At 37.4% G+C, this 24,521-nt stretch overlaps 1 protein-coding gene across 1 annotated transcript; it reads right to left on the reverse strand.

The window, feature by feature from the left end:
- Nucleotides 1-1,567: 1,567 nt before the first annotated feature.
- On the reverse strand, nucleotides 1,568-20,300 carry rgra (retinal G protein coupled receptor a). Its single transcript, XM_057849190.1, has 7 exons — nucleotides 20,105-20,300; nucleotides 19,861-20,017; nucleotides 17,718-17,839; nucleotides 12,528-12,681; nucleotides 12,348-12,465; nucleotides 6,155-6,268; nucleotides 1,568-1,730 (listed from the first exon to the last, which is right to left on the reverse strand). Exons 1-7 carry the CDS (start codon nucleotides 20,181-20,183, stop codon nucleotides 1,587-1,589), a joined length of 888 nt encoding a protein of 295 aa, XP_057705173.1. The 5' UTR covers nucleotides 20,184-20,300; the 3' UTR covers nucleotides 1,568-1,586.
- Nucleotides 20,301-24,521: the final 4,221 nt, after the last annotated feature.

Here is a 24,521-nt window from a genome sequence, read left to right on the forward strand (position 1 = left end):
CATTTATAGTGATTGAAGAAGAATGCACAATTGTGAGGGTGTTTATTCAAAATATTTCAATGGAATCAAATATAAATGTATTGTCCACTAAATGTAAAACCATTAAACAAAACATTAACATTTTAGTTTCTCTGCATGTAATCTCGAGCTGTTAACTAATCTCTAAAATGTGGCCGGTCCCTGTGAATAATAGACGTCTTGTTTTCTGGGATTAGTGCAAATTCTAAACATGCATCGACCGTGATCTTTGGTGCGTGACCATTTCGTGACTGGGTGGACTCCAGGATGATGGCTAATGAGTGTGTGACGTGTGGTGGGTGGGTGTCATTGCGCTAATAGAGTGTGAGTAAATAATAGGAAGTGTGTTGTGCCTGTTTGGATTGCTTGAAGTTTGTTGCCTAAATGCTGTTCAGTTGTCTTTAACTTTCATGTTCAATACATGCATTTGATCTTTGATGCTTTATTTTATGGATGTACAATTGGTGTTGTTTTAAACAATTTTGGGTGGTACATTTTTTTGGAATCATTATTTTCTTTCTATTTTCCAGTTTTTCATTGAATAAACTCATAAATCTGATGGGTAAATTTACTGATTTTAATTAATTCATTCATGACAACATTTATATGTTTTTTCTTGGCAAACCTTGCAATTATACAAGAGTAAAGTTAATTCATGACAAGTGTTTTAACTCTGGTTGATTGGACTGCGGATTTTCCGTATAGACCAGCACTTTAACTTCATTAATGTGATTTTAAGAAAAAGTACTTAGTAAGTAAAACAAATGCATTGCATTTTTTGTGCTATTCACATTCAATCAACCTTGTAAATGGTTTCAACCTTAACAAGGCATTTTTTATTTATTTATTTATTATTTTTTTCAATGGATTCCTGTTATCTTGTCTTGGTCTCACTGACTTTTGGTCTTGGGCAAATCTTGGTATTGGATAGTGTTGTCTTAAGGATAACACTAATAGAATATTACAAGTATGTTTGTAATGGTTTGAAGATGAGATTAGGTTAACGTTATGACCTACATTGACATCTTCCTGAGTTGGACTGAACTTTGTTTTTGGACAAATATTTAACAACGTTATCTGACGATGACATCAACATAAGATTGATAAATATCACAATGATAGATTTGATTGATTTTCATCCTCTTATCACCAATTTATTTTCTATATTAAAGTGTGTAATTTTACAAGAATAAAGATGTTCCATGACAGTTATAAACTACTGTTGTTACGAGGAACATTGCTAAACATATACATTTACTGTACTTTCTATTCATTTATTTTACAGCTTTTAACACCTTATTCCAACGACTTAATGACTTTTTCAGTAATTGCCATAGTGACCGTAAACTGTCTTCATACAAACAGATTTCCTGCTGAACTTCAAGATTATTTTATGAACAGATTCAATTTGCCGTCTAATATTTTGCAAGAAAAACGACTACATAAAGGGCAACATTTGAAAAAAAAACATACAACAGCACAACAAAAGACGAATTACATCCACTTTTATACCTGTTCGAGAAAATCACCACAAGCGAAATGGCTGTGCAACATTTGCAATGCTAGCTTTATTTGGACTTGTTGTCAGTTTGAGGCACTTCGATCTTCTCCCCGGTGAGGAACTGCCAGATACCTCCTCGGTAGTTCTCGTTGCCCAACGCGTACAGGAAGACATTGAAGGTGGGGGAGGTCTTGGCCAGAATGGGCGCCATCTGCGTGGGAGAAATTGCATCAAATAAAAAACTTGCAAAAACTTGGGGTATTGGACTTTTCAACCTGAAATGCACTTTGCGTTATACTTTTTTTTTTCCCCAGATTTCCTCATAGCATAAATATGTTACCTCTCTTTCAGCCCTTCCAGTCAAAATGAATTGGATGTCTGTCAGTAGTTTGTAGTATCAAACTGCCTAAACCGATCCTGGTCTTCAGTATTACATTTCCACATCAACAGAAGTGTTTCGAAATAGCCTGAATGTTAATATTTTTGATAGCCTCCTAAATACTATAATAAGCTTGTCAATTATAAGAAGGACTGCCACAATCAATCGACTAATCGACAAAAAAATCCATTATTGAATTAATCGACAACTATCGGAACTTTCAGAGGCATCGTTGACCTAAACCTTGTCCAAGACGTCTTTTTGGAGCCTCTCAAAAGAAAATGTTCTAACATCAATTTATCTACTTTTTCAAATTATTATTCTTTTAAGTATTTGAATGTTTTTTATTCATCATTTTTATTCTATTTTAAATATTAATTTACATTTACAAAAATGGATAAACACAGTTAAAATGTTATGTATTGAATTAAAAAAAACAACAATAATTAGATACTAGGCCTGCAAGCAGGACGGAACGGGCCCTTGCCGCTTGGCGCAACTCGGACGACATGCACGGCACGTTGGTCAGGGTGGTGGCAGATCGTCCTGCTCTCATCATCTCATGAGAACCTAACTTGCTTGAAACTCCTTTTTTGGAATTCGAAATACATTCACACACTTAGGACAAAAAACCCCTAATGAAGAAGGTCCTACAAAAAAGGAGGGGCTACTGAGCTGTGCAGCCACGTCCTTTTTCAAAATCAAAATGAATCTTCTAATTGGGCCAATTTGACCACGAGTGCCCAATTTCGTGGCTCTATAAGATGCCTAAATCCCTGAAAAAATCTTCCTTTTAATGGCTAACTAAGGGTCATCATGGTAACAGACTGAAACATGTGGACATGGGCCTTAAAATGTAGTATTGCAAAAGTTTTTACACATTTATTTACATTTACAAAAATGAATAAACACAATTAAAATGTTATTTATTTATCTATTTATTTTTGTTTTTAAAAAAAAAAAAAAAGTTAAATATAAGGGTTGGCAGCACGTCCGCTTCACAGTTTTCTTTCCCCCTTTTCTTTTTAACCTGTCCTGTTCAGCTTCTTAGACATGGAGAGTGAAAATCTGAGTGTCCTTTTAGACCAGGGGTGTCAAACTCAATCTGGTTCATGGGCCACATTTATGGCAATTAGATCTCATATGGGCCAGTCCAACCTATTGGCTGCCCGTAATGATGCTAAACGTCCAATTCATTTGGACTGAGAGGGCCCATTAATTCATTCATTCATTTTCCATGCTGCTTTTTCCTCACGAGGGTCGCGGAGGTGCTGGAGCCTACCCCAACTACACCCTGAACTGGTTGCCAGCCAATCGCAGGGCACAAGGAGACATACAACCATTCACGTACACACATACCTACGGGCAATTTAGAGTGTTCAGTCAGCCTACCATGCATGTTTTTGGGATGTGGGAGGAAACCGGAGTTCCCTGAGGAAACCCACGCAGGCACGGGGAGAACATTCAAAGGGATTGAACCCTTGATCTCAGAACTGTGAGGCGGACGTGCTAACCACTCAGCCACCGTGCCGCCAAGAGGGCCCAATGAACATCAAATGCACTGAAAGATAAGCATTCGCAGCCAGTCCTTCCAGTTTAAATTAATTGGATGTCTATCATTGGTAATGGCAGGCAATGAATTAATTTTGCATCACTTCCTTGAAATTTTAAGATATTTGCAGATATCTCCCTGGAAGTTTTGGATCATTTCCTGTTGATTTGTCTGGCATTTCCAGGTTATTTCCTATTGATTTGGTGTCACTTCCTGTTGCTTTTAGGCCCTTTTTGGGTCACTTCCTTGTTAACTTATTGGCTGCCATTGACGGTGGTAACAGTCCAATCCATTTTGACTGGGAGGGGGTGAATGATGGAATGTAACTGCGGACACAAAAGTGAACCAAGTGCAGTAGTGCATGCACTCAATTACACAAATCACAAGTCTACGCTTTTCCGGTGCCAAAATCATCCCTGTCAAATTGTACGGTTTCGGCGTAATTTGTACAAGTGAGCTCTGATTTTTAAATGTGTACGCCGTACTTTCAAAATCTGTACGTTTTTCGCGTATTATATTTTTTTTCTCCGTTCGGATTTTGTCCCTGACTCAAAGATTGCGTTAATTTTATCAAATGACCTTTTTAATGTATTATTGGACACACTAATGAACTACCTTCAAGTCAAACTGAATTGCGAGCTGAAGTGCCATGAAGTGCAGCCATCAAGACATGATAGAAATTGCCAAAAGTGCTACATACAATTATAACAAAAGTCACTGTTAAATTTTAGTAATCATGGCGCAGCTGAAGATATTGATTATTTTTTGATTGCACCAGGTTATATGTTGCAGTATTACCAATGAATTCATATTATTTTAAAAATTGAGCTTTATTTTTGTTTCATATTGCACACTATAAACAACACTGTAAGACTAGTCACCAACTTGTAAGGGCATACACCACTATTTGTAAGATTGCCAACGGCCTCGGGTTGACAGGTATGCAATATGAAAAGCATGTGAGTTTGTATGTACAGTATGAATGAGCTACATACAACGTGTCTGTCAGGCAGAACAGCCCTGCGGGCCGGATACGACCCCTTGGTGGGCCGCACATTTGACACCCCTGATTTATACCGAACATTTTTAATATGCCATATGGGAGTTTGATATACTCCCATTGGGATTGTTCATTTTGCTTTATTTATTAGGAGGAAGCATCGGACTGGAAGAGGTTTCGGAGGGACAGAGAGTAAAGAAGCAGACAGAAGAGGAAAAGAACAAACAACAACAAAAATACATCATTAAAACCTATGCTACCTAAGAACATAGTGGTGCAATTGTAGTCTATATTTACTCATGGATCAAATGGTGTCTCAGAATGCCTCACAGTTCTAAGATCAAGGGTTCAATCTCCTTCCTGTGTGGGGTTTGCATGTTCTTCCCATGCCTGCGTGGATTTTCTCCAGGTATTCCGGTTTCGTCGCACATCCCAAAAACATGCTTGGCAGGCTGATTGTATATTTCAAATTGTCCCTATGTATGAGTGTGTGCGTGAATGGTTGTTTGTCTCGTTGGGATTGGCTGGCAACCAGTTCAGAGTGGACTCTGCCTACTTACTACTCATAGTTCATAGTTGGGATATGCTCCGGCACCCCTGCGATCCTTGTTAGGATAAGTGGCACATCAGATATATACCGTGTTGGCCCAAATATAAGACGGCCCTGATTATAAGACGACCCCCTCTTTTTAATGACTCAAGTTTGAAAAAAGACTTTTTGAACACCAAATTAATTTTTATACAGAAAATAATTAGGTACAGCCGAAACAAATGATTATAATAAGATATTTGAGAGAAAAAGCATGTTATTTTGCCTCATTCAAATCTTAATATCTGAACATTTAAATATGTAAACTAAAGTGCTATCACATTGGTAAATGAATGGCTTCTGGTTTTTGAAATGTAAATAAACAAATATATTGTGATAAAACAACAAAATTGCAATAATTGCATTAATCATCAAATTGAAGTCTAACTGTAACTGTAGTCTTGAAACAAATCTGAATAAGGAAAAACATTGCAATAAAATAATGCAAACTGGTTAAACTAAAAGAGTAGCTGAGATCTGTCATGACAGAACATCGCTTCAATGATATCTGGCGCCATCTAGCGTCGTGAATGGGGAGAGTAGCTGAGATCTGTTATGACAGAACATCGCTTCAATGATATCTGGCGCCATCTAGCATCGTGAATGGGTATAATGTCTAGACAGCTAATATAAGATGACCCCCTCTTTTTCAGTGTTATTTCAATGCAAAAAACACTGTCTTATATTCGGGCCAATATGGTAATAAATGGGGGGAAAACAGTGGTTATTGTCCTTTTTTATTTATTTTATTTTATTTTAATTTAATTTTTTATTTTTTATTTTTATTTTTTTTTACAAAAACGGGAAGAAAAATACCCTTTAAAATTTTAAACAAAAGCAGCTTTATAATCAATCAAAATGAGAAATTTGCAAACAACTATTTTTGCATGAAAACAATTACATAATTAGATAATAATCATATTTTAACATTCCAGCAATGCCCATTTCCAGCAAAAATGTGAAGCCCAGAGTAAATTACACTAAATAACATAAAAAAAAAATCTGATAAGTCAACTAAATCAACTGTAATTGTAATTAATCGACTGTTAAAATAATCAATTGCGCCAGCCCTGACTATAAATCGGATTGATGAGCTGTGTGCGTCAAATTCTTACCATCCGGAGCTTGGGTGAGACCAAGTTGGCGTTCTCCACAGCAGCATAGAAGGCCAGGAGGCCGTATGGACCCCAGCAAAGTAGCATGGTCTTAAGGGGGGTATTTGGGTTGAACTGCACAAAGCATACGGCACAGGTCAGACCAAAAACATTGTATTTCACAGCGCACACTGTTTTAATTCAAACATTTAATCATTAAGTCTGACTGTGTTTGGCAAGAAAGTATTCCATTTAACTGCTGTGTTAGAAGCAGCCATAGTTTCTGGCCACCATTATTAAGTGCTTCATGAGGGGCGGCGATCTTATTGAAAAGCAGCGGCGACGTCGCAGTCAGCTGGTGAATAATCCAAGATATTAACAAGAGGCAGCGAGTACAGGATTAACCCCTGAGAATTCTTCACTTTATGCTGCTCTCTAAATCCTGCTACTAATTCATTAGCCTCACTCATGTAATCCAACATGCCATGCATGCAATTCCTATTCAGTGAGTGGGAATGCTCGTCTATGCATATCTTGAGGTCTGGCAGTGAATGATCATATTTCAGTGCCTTTGAGGGCGATAAATGTCCAGTCGTTTTTCACTGGGAGGTTGACGGCGGTTACTCCCACAATGAGTCCCTTCATAGCATGTTGCTTTTGTAGGCTGTCATGTTGCGAATTGCAATAAGATCACATGCAAAGCTATAGTTTGTGGGAAAAGTGAATCCATCCGCTGTCTGGGATTTCTATCAAATTGGCTACCATGAATGATTAAGAGTCAAATGGATTGGATGTCTATCGCAGTCAATGGTTACCAGTGTTCTGAAAACTACGGTCCTAAAGAGGCGATGTTGCTTTTTGTGTGTTCAGTTCAGGGCGATTTTCTGTTTGTTTTTCTATTCTTGTGTAATGCAGTTTTTCCAGCATTAACCATACTTACATATTTTTATTATATGATTTGGTCATCCATTAAAATTGTTTCAACTGTAGATTTTGTAGACAAATTATGCAATGGTAATGCAATTACCATGATACTGGGATTATAAGTGGCTGTTTTTTCTCTCCATTTGAACTCTGGGGCTTTTATAATGAAACGGCTATTCATGGATTTTTTTTTGACAAACGAGTTTAATTTTTTTCTTGTAAAAAAAAAAAAAAAAAAAAGTTTTATTTCCATTTAATTTTCCCTCGCCACTACCAGAGAACCATCAAAGTCAAACCATCTAGGCTGCAAAGCTCGCCAATTACCTTAAAAATTCGGGAGATTTTATATATGAAATGCTCCATCCGATGCTCTGTCGGTACAAATGACCAATTTTAAAAGAATGGTTATCCACTGTTTGCTATAACGAGTGGATGCTATGCTAGTGGCGATTAGCTGTTTTCAATGAGCACTCAGAGGAGAAAAGCACTTAGGCTCTGCCCGATGCTTGATGCCATCACAGAACAACAATTTAAGGCTAGCTGAGGGTGTTTTGACAGAGGACAGATAGCCAAAGTGAACTACAGCAAAGCTGTTATGCTAGCATTGATCCCCTTTAGCCCTGATTTAATCAAATACCGCAATTTTGGCACTATAAGGCGCACCTGACTGTTAGCCGCCACCCACCAAAACTGGCATGAAAACGGCATTTGTTGAAAGATAAACCGCACTGGATTATAACCTATAACCCCTCCCCGTATTATGAGATATTTACACCAGAATATATTAACCGGTAACACTTTATTTGACAGCGGCATCATAAGACTGTCATAAGACCAAATGAAGCACCATGAAGCTTTGAACCAATAGGCTGCAAAGCTTCGTTGCTTCAAGAAGCTTCATTAGGCCATCACTGCTCCCTTGGGGGAGACAGTCAACCTCTGCTGTCAACAATGTTGTTGTCTAACATGCCTCCTAGAATGCATTGCAGTGCTACAGATGTAAATAACAATCAAAATTCAGGTTCTCTGCTAATTATTTCTTCAGTTACTGTTCTTGTTGCTTCATTTATTGCTAGTTATGGTACTTGGTAACACTTTATTTGACAGTGGCGCCATAAGACTGTCATAAGACAATCATAATTATGACATGACACCAGGGGTCGCGTTAACCGAATATTTTCCGTCGTTGACCGATTTTTTAAAACGGTGACGGAAAAAACTGAAGTCCACCTGTCATTTTGACAGGTTGCAATTCACCCCCCAGACCACAGGGTGGCGAGTGAGCATATTAATTAGCTATTGTCTCTCTTGATGCATGACGTCGTTGGCCTTACTCTGAAAAATGTCAAGGCAACTGAGTGTCCGAAGTTTCTTCAAAAAGCCCCAAAACGACGATGGTGTTGATAAAAGAGGTGAAAAAACAGGGACTGCACAAGCGGCCACACAATTCAAGTCCATGCGCACCAGGAGGAAGGTGTAAGACTCCGTTCAGGCCACAGCAGGTGAACTGCTAATTTCATTGTTCCATAATGTAGCCTACCTACTGGGGCCACAGTCAGCTGTTTTTGTCACTGCGGAGAAAAAGTTACATATTCATCTGCTTGATGTGTGATGGCTGTTCTGTCAAAATTTGCTCCCTTATAAAATTTTGCTCCTAAAGCTTTTGTGGCGCTGAAAAAGCCCTCTTTTACATTTAATTGGCCTCTAAATGTTATCCAAAGGTGCTAACTAAACTAGACATCATCATAAACATACATGTGCAATATGAAAATGGCGTAAATTTATACTTAACGACACGGCGAAGTCGTTAACAATGAGAGCGCGGGGTGCAGTTGCTGTGTGCAGCTAATATGGTAGGATGTGTTTGAGAACTTTAGTACATGTCTTTACATGATCAAACTTAAGTAAATATTCCTTTCTTCAAAGAAAGTTTGTAATGTTTACTTTGGAATTGCTGCATTCGCGGCCATTTTTAACGTTACGCGCATGTGCAAAACCGCAAGGTAGCAATTTTTGATGGGTTGCAAAATTTGTCAGAACACCGGAACGCGCGCGGCTCTTAAGTGTCTCTGTCACGTGACTGTGTCGTAGCCGCTAACGCGCTCAGCCCAATGGACACACAAGTACGGAAGGTGAATTATGCCAAACAAAGGGTCACCACAATGTCATTATCATCATTTTAAAAATTTAAGTGACGGGTAAAAATAGATTATGACCGGATTTTTATGACCCTGTCAGTCAAAATGACAGACAACGAAAAAGTCTAGCGCAACCTCTGCATGACACTGTCATGAGCATTAACGAATGCTTAAAACAGATGTCATTTAGTGTTGTCCGACAAATTATTTTATTTTTGAATGAATGTAAAAGATCCAAACTGGACATAAATGGAGTTAGTGAGATAATTTGCCGGATGATACTTAATGACATCTGTCATAAGCATTCAGTAATGCCCATGATAGGGTCATGTCATATTTATGCCGGTCTTATGACAATCTTATGACACCGCTGTCGAATAAAGTGTTACCTATTAACCAAAATAAATCAACAAATAAACCGCACTGGAATATAAACCACAGGATTCAAAATGAAGGAAAAAGGTAGCCTCTTATAGTCCAAAAATTACGCTAGCCTACCAAGGGGGATTTTTAAGAGAACTTCTTCCACTGCAAGCGTAGAGTTGACCTTGCAAAGTGGATTTGATTTTTACTTACCGTAATTTTCGGACTATAAACCGCTTCTTTTTTCCTTCATTTTGAATCCTGCGGCTTATAATCCAGTGCGGCTTATTTGTTGATTTATTTGGGTTAAAAGGTAACATTTTATTCGACAGCGTCGTCATAAGACCGTCAGAATTATGATGTGATACTATCATGGGCATTACTGAATGCTTATGATCAATGATGTCGTTAAGGGTCATCCGGCAAATTATGTCCATTTATGTCCAGCTCGGATCTTTTACATCCATTCAAAAGCGAGATAATTTACCGAATAAAACTATATTACATCTGTTATAAGCATTCATTCATGCTCATGACTGTGTCATGTCATAATTATGATTGTCTAATGACAGTCTTATGGTGCCACTGTCAAATAAAGTGTTGCCAAATGCCATAACTAGCAATTAATGAAATAACTGGAACAGTAACTGAAGAAATGATTAGCACAGAACATTAACTTTAATTGTTATTTACATCTGTAGCGCTGCAATGCATTCTAGGAGGCATTTTGGACAACAACAATGTTGACAGCAGGTGGCAGCGGGGGTTTACTGTCTCCCCTAATGGAGCAGTGATGGCCAAATGAAGTTTCTTGAAGCAATGAAGCTTTGCAGCCAATTGGTTCAAAGCTTAATGGTGGTTCATATGGTCTTATGACAGTCGTATGATGCCGCTGTCAAATAAAGTGTTACTGGTTAATATGTTTTGGTGTAAATATCCCATAATACAGTGACGACAGCTGCGGCTTATAGTCCATTGTGTCTTATCTCTGAACAAATATCGTTTTCATGACAAATTTGGTGGGTGGCGCCTTATAGTCAGGTGCCTTATAGTGCAAAAATTACGGTATTTGTAAATGTAGTGAATTGTAATTTTTTTTAAGTTAAACAATTTAACTTTCAGTCTGCCTCAGAGAAGGTGAGATTGACTTGTGGTGTGGTGCTCCCAAAGGCCCCTGTATGTGGATACCGCACTGATGTGTTGATGTTAATTTGGTTAGGAAATATATTTTTGATAAATCAAATATTTCTGTGTAACATCTCTCTATGTAAAATCCCATATTAAGACAGACACATGCATCTTATAGTCGGGTACTGCGTGTGTGTATGGATTTTTCTTAAATTTTGAGATATTTGTGTGCGTTTTATAGTATCGTGCGTTCTACAATGCGGAAAATCAAGATTAATTCATGGCTGGACAGGGGATTAATTCATGACAAATTCAGTAATTATTTAGATTATTTTTCCTCCCCCATATACAGACGCTTAAAAAAAAAAAAAAAAAAAAAAAAAAAAAAAAACATCTAAAATATTAGAATATCAAGGAAAATGTATTTACCTAATTCCATCCATTCAATGATATTCCTATTTTTTTTTTTTTTTTACAGTAGTTATTTATTTATTTAATCCATAATTCAATTCATGTACAAGATCATGGATTTTATTTTCCATGATTGGAATTATGGAAATAAACAAACTTTTTCATGATATTCTGTTCATATATATATATAGACATACTGTATATGCATATCCAGTACTTCTTGATAGCAAGGCTGCTAGTAAACCTTAATACAGTACATCTTACCCATACAAACTTTTTACCATGTGTAGTTGTCTAATTTAAAAAAAAACCCAACATACTATGCAGCTGTTCCTATCAAGAGAAGTCAGTATCTGCAAATAATGACCTCACAAAATATAAAAAGGTTGAGATTAACAAACTTGTTACAAGCAACCATCCTTGTCTGAATATGCATTGTTGGACCTCCTATCCTCATTGCAAGCAAAATCACTGGGTCGTGTGTTGATCATGACCTACATAATCTGTTGTGCTACTCTCAATGAGGAACGCATGAGGAATGCGCGCGTGCGCCCGAGTGTGTGCGTTTTTGTCGGACGGGATGGGAGAATTCCTGTGGTTTCTCCCAATGAGTTACTTCAAAGCGTGTCGGATGGGAAGGTCGCTTCTGTGGGCTGCCATGTTCCCACTTGCAATAGGATCATGTGCAGCTTATACAGTTAGAAGGAATTGTGACCCTATGCTGTATCAAGGCACTGAAACATTGATTTTTGTTGTTTTGAAATAAACTAAATGTAAAGAATTTTTAAAAAATGGATTGGGTGTTTATCACCACCAGTGGCACTGATCATTCTTTTCAAAATTTTATTTAATTTCATTATTTAGAACTAAATACATTAAAAAATAAAATAAATAAATAAATAAATAAAATTAGACATCTATCGCTGTCAATGGCAGTGTTTTTTTTTTTTTTTAATAATAAAGAAGAATAAATAAATACACAGTGAAACTTTGAACTTTTAAAAATTCAAAAATGAAATTTTATCATTCACTGATAGTCAGCACATCCCGATTCAAATGAATTGGACATCCATCACAGTCACTGTCACTGAGACATGATGGATTTTTAAAAAATTTAATTTTTAAATAAATGAATAAAATGAAGCAAAACAAAACAAAAAAAGCTAAAAATAATAAAATGTTTTAACCGATAAAAAAATGAAATGTGATCATTCACTGCCAGTCAGCTGAATGTTCCTGATCATTCTTACCTTGGTGTTTCCAGTCTTCTTAAATTTCTGTGCAATGGACTGGTAGGAGGACATTACAACAAACACTTGGATGGCCATGTTGAAGACGCTCATGGGAATCAAGTAGGAGACATAGTTCCTATGTGGACAATGGGGAGTCAGTACAGAACAACATATTCGTCGTAAAATGCACGTCAGTACCTGTCACCCTTGCTGTAGTCCAGAGTACAGCAGGTCCTGAGGGGCTCATAGTCGTACTCGCCCCACCCGATGAGAGGCATGGCGGACCAGAAGGCTGTGAAGAGCCAGATGAAGATCACCAGAGTGATGGCGCTGCTCCATTGCAGCTTCGTTCCTGGGGAGAACACTTAATTAATTGTCACTTTATGAACATGTTTGGCGTCTGCCAGCACTCTCTCAAACATCTCCAGTTGCTCCCAAATTGTCTGCCATCAATTAATAGTGATAGATGCCCAATTATTTTAACTTAAATAGGTTGGACATCCAATGTGTTAACAAGAAAACATACGTGGGAGCGTGTGATTCTCATTTCGCAGCTTTAATATTTTGAGAATATATTTTAGCCTCTTATAATACTTTATTTCTTTCTTTTTTAATTGAAGCTGCTTTGCAGTTGTTACCAATTTATTGTTTTTTAACTATTGTATCATCATTATTACGATCATTGGAGTTAATTCATATTTTCACATTGACCATAAGCAGGCCTATACATTTTTTGCTTAAAGAAACACTTGGTAATTTTTCAGTTTTGGTCAATTAGCGACGCCGGTGGACAAAAGCGGTAGTGTTTTGCCTTAAGGAAGACATTTCCCATGAGCAGCGCTGCGTTTCCCATGAAGACCAGCGCACATCCGCAAAGTGTCGTAAAACTTTCTGCCATCAATTGATGTTGATAGATGCCCATTTATTTTAACTGAAATAGGTTAGACATCCAACGAGTGAACCACAACACATAAGAGGGAGCGTGTGATTCTCACTTAGCAGCTTTAATATTTTGAGAATATATTTTAGCCTATTTTCATATTTTCATTCTTTCTTTTTTTTAAATTAAAGCTATTTTACAGTTGTTACCAATGTATTGTTTTAAAACTACTGTATATATTGTACATTGTATTATTTATTTACTTATGTTCAATTTGTCTTTAGGTACGGCACTTTGTTCCAGCTGCAGAATATTACCATTATTATGATAATGGCAGTTTATTCATGTTTTCACATTGAGCATAAGTATGCATATTTTTCCTTAAAGAAACACTTGATAATTGTTCAGTTTTAGTTGATTTTAGCGACGCCGGTGGACAAAAGCACTAGTGTTTTGCCTTAAGGAAGACTGCGTTTCCCATGAGCAGCGCTGCGTTTCCCATGAGCAGCGCTGCGTTTCCCATGAAGACCAGCACACATCCGCAAAGTGTCGTAAAATTGTCTGCCATCAATTGATGTTGATAGATGCCCAATTATTTTAACTGAAATAGGTTGGACATCCAACAAGTGAACCAGAACGCATGAGAGGGAGCGTGTGATTCTCATTTAGAAGCTTAATTATTTTGAGAATATATTTTAGCCTATTTTTCATATTTTCTTTCTTTCTTTTATTAAATTAAAGCTGTTTTACAGTTGTTACCAATGTATTGTTTTAAAACTACTGTATATATTGTACATTGTTTTATTTATTTATTTATGTTCAATTTGTATTTAGGTACGGTACTTTGATCCAGCTGCAGAATGTTATCATTATTATGATCATGGCAGTTCATTTATATTGTCATATTGAGCATAAGTATGCATATTTTCATTAAAGAAACACTTGGTAGTTTTTCAGTTTTGGTCGATTTTAGCGATGCCGGTGGACAAAAGCGGTAGTGTTTTGCCTTAAGGAAGACCGCATTTCTCATGAGGACCAGTGCTGCGTTTCCCATAAGGACCAGTGCACACCAGCAAAGTATCGTAAATCAATCAATCAATCAATCAATCAATCAATCAATCAATCAATCAATCAATCAATCAATCAATCAATCAATCAATCAATCAATCAATCAATCTATCTCCCGGTTGCTTGCAGATGGATTAAAGAACATTTCTGTTTCCAGCGGCTGTGTGAAGGATGAATAGTAATAAGGTAATGAATCGATACAGTTGTGGCTAAACAATAGCAAATGACGGTTAGTAACCGTGTGGCTTAGTGTGGCTACCCCAGCGAGTTCTGTTGACGAAGCGGGATGGGGTTGGCGTCACCGCAGCGAGTGAAAGCTGGACTTTTTTTCCCCTCCTCAGACAAAACATTTTGTCTCTTTTGTTGCTCTGCCATCTTTGCAGAATTCGCGTGAAAGTGTTTGCATCGACTTCCGTCTTTATAATGAATGGGGAAATGGATAAGTGACGCATGCCTTAAAGCAGTCAGCACATTTGTAGTTAAAGGTGTGGAAAGGTTCCTGCCACTCTCCTCAGAGTTAATTAGTGCCGGTGAAAGAGATACAGACCCCCTCAAAATATAAAAGAAGTGTCATTCAACTAGTTGTCAGTCGACATATGATCACAAATGTTCTGTAAATATTTTATAAAGGTTGAAAAGGGCTACCTAGTTTTTATTTAAATGTTGTGCAATTACCGTAGAGAAGTCTTTAATCATCTATCTTTCCTGCATACTTTGCTGGAATTTTAGTTAAACATTATTAATAATTTAATGTTTATTGTCTTTGTTAGTTGCTATAGTTCTGTCCCACTGTGTACAGTAATAGTAGTGGCTGCGTGTTTTCGCTGCTGTATACTTTTAATTTTCTTTTACTGTTTGTTTTATTCATGTAGCACACATTTGTGTTGTATAGTGATTTACCACGACACCGATTTGCCAATCTTGGGACTTATAGTGACCGTTTTGCAGTTCTGATCTCAATGAGTACAGTTTACACTTATAGTAAAACTTAATAAGTAATGGTGATGACGGTCGAAGGGTGTAGCACCAAATTCTGAGCCTCTGTCATTGCTAGTGTGTGAGTTGTAGCCATTTTCTGGAAGTGGTTAATGGTGACAACTAATGTTAGCTGGCCACAATTTGTTTTTAATACTTACAGCTGCAAGCAGCCCGGTTGGCTACTTGCTAAGCTAAAGAGTTTATGTGGGCATAAAAACACCATCAGCAGCTTTCTGTGTCATGTTTATGTGCCTTCTCAGTTTTTTTTTCATTCACTTGTGGTGCATTAGGAGCGCTCAATATTTACTTACCAACTTTTTTTGGCCTTCTCTGGCCATCAATGTCTTTCCCTTGGTTCTCTCGCCGACTCAGTTCGTGCCTCTTTATTATTTGTATTTTTCTCGCGTGTTTTGGCGTGCTCCCTTGAGTTTTTTGTAATAAATTCTACAACAAATTCCTCGTGTGTGTTGTGTCCATATTTAACGGCTTGACATTTCATCACAGTCTGAACTTTACTGTTGCCTTTTATTGGAGTTTGCGTAACTAGTCAACTCGGGTTATCTTAGAAGTACTGTAAGTGGTCACCAGCTTCCTCGCCTCTTTCTGCTGTTTTCTTCTTTTGAAAGCCTGATGTTTTTTTTTTTTTTTTTTTTGAGCAGCATTATGACTAAACTTGGTCAATCAATCTGGGCTCGCTGACATTACAGTTGTCGCTGTCAGCTGACTAAACTATTTTGCAACTTAAACAGTGAGCCCAACAGAATGTCTAATATAAAGGTAAATTATGATATGAAGTTAATTTTCTCAATTCATGTTATCAATACATTGAAACAAATGATCACAGCAGCTAAATGGAGGTCTCAATTAATTTGAAATAAAAAACCCTTCAAACTATTTTTTTTTTTCAGAAAATCAGGATTTTCGAAATTACTACACCTTCTAGACCAATGGTCGGGAACTCCGTTTTGTGATCACTGTTTTTTTTCATGAACGCAATTAAACGCATCATGCAGGAGCGAGAGTGAAGGGAGAACACGCTCGGCTTTTACGAGCAGTCGCCGAGTTGTGATTGTAACAAATCTTTAGAAAACAACAAAAGCCTGACATCATTACTTGTGATGTTACAATCTATGCTCAGTTGTGCTCTCACCACTTGGAAAATAACAAATGAAAACATTTGGTGTGGCGCTGCGTATATTTCCTGGTAGCCGCAACCAGGAGTGCTTGTGCATCACAGTGGTGATCCTGGAAGTGGTAACAGTTTTGACAGGCAGAGAAGTCATGAAAAAAATCATGTGATCGCGTGTCTCTTTGACTGGGGATACCACACAGGTCACTTTTTGTGGTTTAATTTTCCTCTGCGCATTTTTATATACTCATTTTTGGTTGGCATTGAGTTGGAAGGGGCCAGCCCCAAAGCTGGCTGATCGGTGACAACGCGGGAGACGAGCTCTGTAAAAAATGCTCATCTCCGCATCATCCGCGATAGGAGGACCACAAATGGGCACTGAATTGAAGCATATTATTGCGACGTAGTTTGAAGGTTCAAGAAAAATGTGTGAAAAAGAAAAGAGGAGCAGGAATACCACGTCATGATCGTCCGCCTCCATTGTTTATGATGCCGTCATGCCGCACTGAAAATGGCGACTGCATGATGTCACTTCCTTAGTATCCGATTGTTGTATGGAGACAGCAGTCCATATTAAGCGGCAGGTAATGTTATCCTACATCATCCATGTAACAACTAATCCGGATAATAGGCATACTTGTGTAGCCAACATGCCGTATAGTCCAACTAATTACACGTTTAAGGTCATTGTCCATCCTAGTGTTGATGTAGCCTTAGTGTGGCTACCCTCCCACCCCACCCAACTCGTCAGGGCTGACGAGTTTGGGGGGTGTGGGGTGGTGGAGGTTTGGTTGATGTCACGCTAGCGAGTGAAAGCCGGACTTTTTTTTTCCTCCTCAGACAAAACTTTTTGTCTCTTTTGTTGCTCGGCTATCTTTGCAGAATTCACGTTTGACCGACTTCCATCTTTATAATGAATGGGAAAAGGGGGAAGTGGCGTATGCCGTAAAGCATTCTGCACATTTGTAGGTTTTTTTTGTGTGTGGCAGCGTTCCTGCCACCCTTGTCAAAGTTAATTAGTGCCGGTGAAAGCGATACAGATCCCCTCCAGACATAAAAGAGGTGTCATTCAACTAGTTGACATATTATCACAAATGTTCTGAAAATATTTTATAAAGGTTGAAAAATTACCTAGTGTTGCTGGATGTGAAATGGAACTAATTATGTTAAATGTGTATGTGTGTATTGAATGAAAATTGAAGTATGGCAGACAACATCAAGTGGCAGTTCAATGGCACTGAAAAAGCTTTTCACAGTTCTTGTATATAATTATGTTTTTATTTCACTTTGTAACAACGACTTTATATCTGTGATCTGGCTGAGTTGTACTCACTTGTGCAGTACTGGTGGTATCGATCCCATGCGATGGCGGCGATGAAGTGGATGCTGGCAAGAGCCGTCACAAAGCCCTGGAAGCCGTGAGTCTGACATCCCTCCGAGCCGTACGGCCAATACCTGTCAGGGCGCGATTGAGTCAATTAATCATTTCATACACTTCGTTTCGGTTCATAACCACATACAGACATATTTGATTGTAAGAGATAGAGTGAATAGTAAGCCACAATTCGTGTTCACTAGGGGATATCAGCAATTTCATTACGATATGTCATATCTTTGGACACCACACAATATTTGACGATAATACAAAGACTCACGATCCGATGATGATGTTGATTATTATTAACAATAATAATTGTAATAATGTGGAAAAACAAGAAAAATAAATAAATTTCAAATGAAGGGAATGTCTGACCTCGTGAATGGGTCTGAAACATTATCATTCATTTTTTAATGAAAATAAAATCAATACACAAAATGGAAATGATTGAGGATACGCATACAATAAGCAATTGAAGAACATAAAAAAAAAAAAGAAACAATATCATTAACTGCCAACCATAAGCGGAGTTTAAGGGGGGGCGGGGGAGCCAGCCCCCCCGGTGGCCGAATAGTGTCATTGCATGTAATTGACTTTCCTAGATATATAAAAGTTTTAAAGCAATAAAGCAAACAACAAAAATGAATGAAATGAACAAAAAAAGATATTTTTATCATGGCTCAAAATTATTTTTTGAACAGATCCCATGACTAGCACCTTAGAGGGTCATTTGTTTTGCGTATTATTTAAAAAAAATTAGGGGGAGGGCAATTTTATTTTTCAAATGTTTTTTTTTTTTGTTTGAAAATATTTTTTTTTGATTGAAGCAACTTTTTTTGGGGATTGATTTAGACACAAATGTCCTACCCATAATATGGCCAAAAACACAAAAATGATTGCTAAAACCAAAGAAAACGTTTTTAATTAAAAATTAAGTGTTCAAATGCAAATATTTGAGTCTCAAATATTTTTTCGGATTCAAAAACTTTTTTCTATGATTGAAATTTGTCTTTTTTTTTTTATTTAATTTTTATTTTTTTTATTTAAGTGATTTTTCATTTGAAAATATATATTTTTTGTTTGAAGCAACTTATTTTTTGATTGAATAATAAAGACTCATATGTCCTAGCAAAATATGGCCCAAATGCAAAACAACATTACTTCAATCCAAAAAGTTGCTTCAATCAAAAAAAAAAAAAAAAAAAAACAACAACAACAAACAAACAAACAAACAAACAAACAAACAAACAAACAAACAAACAAACAAAAATGACTTCAATCAAAAAAACATAAATAAATAAATAAAAAAATAAAAAAAGCTTTCAAATGAATTTTTTTGAGTTTTGAATTTATTTTTGCATTCAAACACAATTTTTTGATCGAAAAATGAAGACACAAATCTACCTCCGTATGGCTCCACCCAGGGGATACAATTTTTGACTGGGGTAACTACATTGGCCGACACCGGCGGGCGGACCATATTCAATGGATGACGATCTTGGCGAAAAGTATAGCTGTCCTAAGCAGCCTGATTTAGAATTCCCCTCAAGAATGATGGGAAACAAAAAAAACACTAATTTCCTACTTATTATGTTATATATTCTTGTAAATTCATTTATTGCTGACACTGCGTTTTGGGGTCATAAACATGTTGTGCCCCCCCGGCCCAAAGGTCAAACTCCGCCTATGCTGCCAACCCCTCCCCATCTAAATGAATTCATCACCATCAGTGGCACTCGGAACACAATTATTCTCTTTTCCCTTTAATTATAAAGAGAAACTAGATAAGATAAAAATAATTAAAGTAAATACATTTTTAAATATGGTCAAAATATGACAATGCCAGTTTTTCAAGTTCAAAAGAAACATGATTATTCTATTCTATTCTATTTATGAATGAATATAAGAATATAAAATAATAATAATAATAATAATATAATGAAACATAATCATTCGATTTCAGCTCCTCTCAGGCAAATCAATTGTTATTATTATGGTGGTCTAGAGAACCAACTATTCCTTTCCTGGGGTCTCAGTGTAAAAAGTTAAAGGGACCCGTTAATGGACAAACGTGTGTGATGGGAAGCGTGTGAATCACCTGAGGAAGCTGGAGAAAGCCGCAACTGTGGCGTTCATGGAGATGCCCATGTCGGCCATGGCTAAACTGAAGACGAGAAAATTGCTGGGGGTCCTTAGCTCCCTCACTTTGAGGAAAGCGGCGATGGTGACCGCATTTAGGAAAAAGCCCATCAGACCTTAAAACACATGATGAAGAACGTCAATGAGGAATGGGATGTAAGAATAAACGTCTAAAGGAATGGATGCGGCGCGCGCAGACTCACCCTCGACCAGCAGACACGATCCCAGCGAGAAAACATCAAACTCGGAGAAGCCCTCCGGTAAAGGGTAGGACGAGACCATCCTGGGAGTCAATCTGTCAACAGCTTGTCCAACACACACACACACAAAAAAAACAGCAAACACGCACACGCTCGCCTCTTCTCCGTCCGCCTGTTTACGCAGTGCCTCCGCCTGATTGGAGGACGCTGCTTTTTAAAGGGCCATTTCACGTGAAAAGCTTGTAAAGCCAGTAGCGCCCAATCCGCGCAGGAATGTCTTAAAACCGGGCAACTAAAGCGTATTTGCCCTCAATTAGTTACACAACGACCCTTTTGTGTGCGTGTGCGTGCGTGCGCGTGTCTATGTGGGAGGCGGACGATGGTGATGCGCACAACAGGTGTCCGCAAAACGCTCTATTCTCGCCTACAGCCATAAAACGGTGATAAAGACAGCTAAATGTCGAGAAAAACAAACTACATATACATTCACGCTCGTGCCCCCTCCCCATTCAATGATGCATTCAAGATGTGAATATACAATATGCTGTATAGGTCAAGACACAAATGGCAGAAAACACAGACAAGTCTGAAAAAGCAGTTTCTGCTCTTGCACCCCTCTTTTAAATAACCTGCTGTATATTAAGCCAAAAGATCTGTTGTGTTTGATAAATCAATATGTCTATATGCATAGGCGGAGTTTGACTTTTGGAGCGGGGGGTGGGAGGGGGGGGGGGGCACAACATGTTGATGACCCCGTAACACAGTGTCAGCAATAAAATTATCTTACAAGAATATTTATAATAATAAGTTGACAATGAGTGTTTTTGTTTCCCATCATTCTTGAGGGGAATTCTAAATCGGGCTGCTAAGGCAATACTTTTCGCCAAGATCGTCATCCATTGAATATGGTACGCCCGCCGGTGTCATGCCAATGTAGTTACCCCAGTCAAAAATTGTATCCCCTAGGCGGAGCCATATGGAGGTAGATTTGTGTCTTTATTATTCAATCAAAAAAAGTTGCTTTAATCAAAATACATAATTTCAACCAAAAAAAAGTCGCTTCAATTAAAAAAAAAAAAAAGTGTTTGAATGCAAAAATAAAAAAATGCATTTGCAAAAAATGCAAAAAAAATTTTCTTTTTTTGATTGAAGTCAAGTTTTTTTTTTGATTGAAGCAACTTTTTTGATTGAAGTAAAGTCGATTTGTGTTTGGGCCACATTTTGGCTAGGACATTTTTATCATTATTTAATCAAAAAATAAATTGCTTCAAAAAAATATATGTTTTCAAAAAGAAAAATCACTTTAGTCCAAAAAAGAAAAATTTCAATGATGGTAAAAGGTGATGGTTTTTGAATGCGAAAAAATATTTGAGATTGAAAAATTTGCGTTTGAACACTTAATTTTTCATCGAAAAAGTTTCTTTGATTGAAGCAATCCTTTTTGTGTTTGGGCCATATTATGGGTAAGACATTTGTGTCAAACCATTTAATCCCCCCAAAAGTTGCTTCAATCAAAAAAAAAAAAAAAAAAAAAAAAAAAAAAAAAATCATTTGAAGGGAAAAAAAAAAATAATAAAATAAAAATTATATATATATATATATATATATATATATATATATATATTTATATATATGTATATATTTTTTGCTGAATTTTATTTGCAAAGCAAATGACCGTATAAGTTGCTAGTCACATGATCAGTTCGAAAAACAATTTTGACCCATTATAAATTTTTTTGTTCATTTCATTCATTTTTTTGATGCAGTTTTATTGCTTTACAACTTTTATATACTGTATATAGGAAAGTCAATTACATACAATGACACTTTTCTGCCCCCTTAAAATCTGCTTATGTCTATACGCTGCAATAGGCGCATTAAGCCCCCGAACTATTTTTAATTTGTCCGTTTTACCCTGGAAACCCCCGTTTACAGACGTCGCACAACCGCTTTTGTTTCAACCAGCTATAAAAAGAAGGTAAGTAATCATATTTATTGTTTGAAATGTAATTTTTAGCTTAGAATCCTTTATTGATGCCTAATATTTAGTTAAAAAAAAAGGACTTTAAAATATTATTCACTCGCATATTTTAAACTTTTAGACAAATTAAGTCACAATGAAAAAAATGGTGTCTGCAAAAGGTCACGGATAGCTACCTCATAACTATCGCTTAATTTTATTTTTTAAAATCTTTTTTAACTTAATTTTTTGACTAATTACCGTCGCATTTTCCCCAATATTTTAGATGATAAATAATCGATCCAAACTATGAAAAAAAAAAAAAAACATTTTAAAGGGTAAATACATGAACAAGAAAATCTTGACCACTCCTCGATGTCTGCAATATCTGTATCGCGACCCTTGTTATATGACCATGTTTCACCCATAAAATCCCCCCCAAAATCCGGCTGTGGCCATTCACAGCTGAGTATAAAATCTCGGTGATTTTTTGGAGATAACAGAGTTTTTTGGATTGAAAAGAGGTAAGTGCGCGATAATATCTCATCAAAATCGTGGCGTTTTTAATTATGCTCTCTCATGCTCTTGCCTCCAGTTAGGGTCTGCTGTTTAAAAAAATAAAAATAAATGCCCTGGTCTTCAAAATGTTTCTTCCCCCAGAAAATTTAGATTTTAAGCTTTCCAATGATGTATCACACATGCATATAGGACAATTTTGAGTTTGGCCAAATTGGTGGTCACTTCAAGTCACCTGAGTGTTTTCCGCCAAATACTATAGGATGGGTCTATTTCTCTTCGTGAAATTACACACTTTAATATCATACGGTATTAAATAGTAAGTCAAAGGATAACATCGTCTTTGTAATACTAAAGTAATGAGTCTTTCACATTTTGTGGGGAGATATTTTTTCCCCATTATTCCTTGGAGATTTTGTATTTAATTCATCAAAAATTGGGAGTTTTTAATTCAAGAACACCCTTTTGAGATCATACCACAGTATTTTAACCAAGCCACTAGGAAATTTAAAATGCTTCTTCTTATTCCTGTTCTTTCATTTTTTCCCATCCATCCATCATCTACTGCTAAACCCGGGGTCGGGTCGAGGGGCAGCAGCTTTAGCAGGGAAGCCGAGACTTCCTTCTCCCCAGCCACTTCAACTAGTTCCTCCAACGGGATCCCAAGGTGTTCCCAGGCCAGCCGAGAGACATAGTCTCTCCAGTGTGTCCTGGGTCGTGCCCGGGGTCTCCCACCGGTGGGACATGCCCGGAACACCTCTCCCAGGAGGTCTCCAGGAGGCATTCGAACCAGATGCAGAGCCATCTCAGCTGGCTCCTCTTAATGCGGAATAATAGCGACTCGACGCCACTCTTTTCCGACTGAGGACCATGGTTTCAGATTTGGAGGTGCTGATCTTCATTCCAACCGCTTCACACTCGACTTTTTTCATTTTTTTTAACCATTTAGATGACTTGCCCCTATATGTTTCACAGGAAACTCAAGTGTCCGTCCTGAAGTGAGGTGAAGTCACGAATTAACAGATGGTGTAACTTTTAAAAGGTTAGGTTGTAAAGGTTGTCAAGGATTTTCTGGTAAAGATCCAAATTCATGGTTCTATCAAGTATGTTTTATCACAGTAAGTTGTAAAGATGCTGAAGCAACTAAGGCTAGGTTCATACTGCAGGTCTTAATGCACAATTCCGATTTTTTGTCATATCTGATTTTTTGGCGCGCCCGTTCAGACTGCCTTTGTTCATTGAGCCCTTTCAAATATTACGCTTGTGCACTAATTTGCAGTCTGACGCACGCTGAGCAAACTGACCCTCATGCACAGAATCATCCAAACAAATGACTGCACATGCTGATTCTACGTCATTCTAGGGTGATCATGTTTTGATTTCCAAATAGCGGACACAACTAACAGATATTAATATTCCCCGTTGAGTCTGATGTTCAAAGTATATGTGGATTGATAAAACACATGCACTGACCATATGTGTGTGCATCATGCACACACGACTTTCGGCCATTTAAGCAATAATGAAACATTGTTTATTTGGCGCGCTGAAAGAAAACCGAGCATTCTCGGGCGTATCCTTTTTTTTTCATTTCATTTGATTTTATTTTTTTATGACTGTGGTCAAGCCTACCTACTGCCTGAACGCTGAGTTCAAGCTAGGCGCTAGCACTAATACACAGCTGCATTGCTGCTGTGGCTCCCTGCCTCTCTCGTTCTTTGCTGAAAAATGTGACCCAGCTCGAATATTAACCACATACGAAATTGACCTAGATCGGATATGAAATGGTCCACTTCTATGCGACTTGTCCTGTTTAAGTTAATTCCTCCCTCGAGTCAGAAAGACACGAAAAAAAAATCAGATTTGTGCATTAACACCAGGCCAAAGAAGCCTCACAACAACGCAGCACCACCAACATGTTAGAATGCTAGTATCATGTTCTTT

The sequence above is a fragment of the Corythoichthys intestinalis genome, chromosome 10, assembly GCF_030265065.1.
Source record: "Corythoichthys intestinalis isolate RoL2023-P3 chromosome 10, ASM3026506v1, whole genome shotgun sequence".
NCBI classification, from domain to species: domain Eukaryota; kingdom Metazoa; phylum Chordata; class Actinopteri; order Syngnathiformes; family Syngnathidae; genus Corythoichthys; species Corythoichthys intestinalis.

Coding starts and splice junctions, on each gene's coding strand:
- rgra (XM_057849190.1), bottom strand. CDS start 20,183: ATGGTCTCGTCCTACCCTTTACCGGAGGGCTTCTCCGAGTTTGATGTT. Junction 20,018..20,104: donor ATCGTGTCTGCTGGTCGAGG/GTGAGTCTGCGC, acceptor ATGTGTTTTAAG/GTCTGATGGGCTTTTTCCTA. Junction 17,840..19,860: donor GCTTTCTCCAGCTTCCTCAG/GTGATTCACACG, acceptor GCGCCCTGACAG/GTATTGGCCGTACGGCTCGG.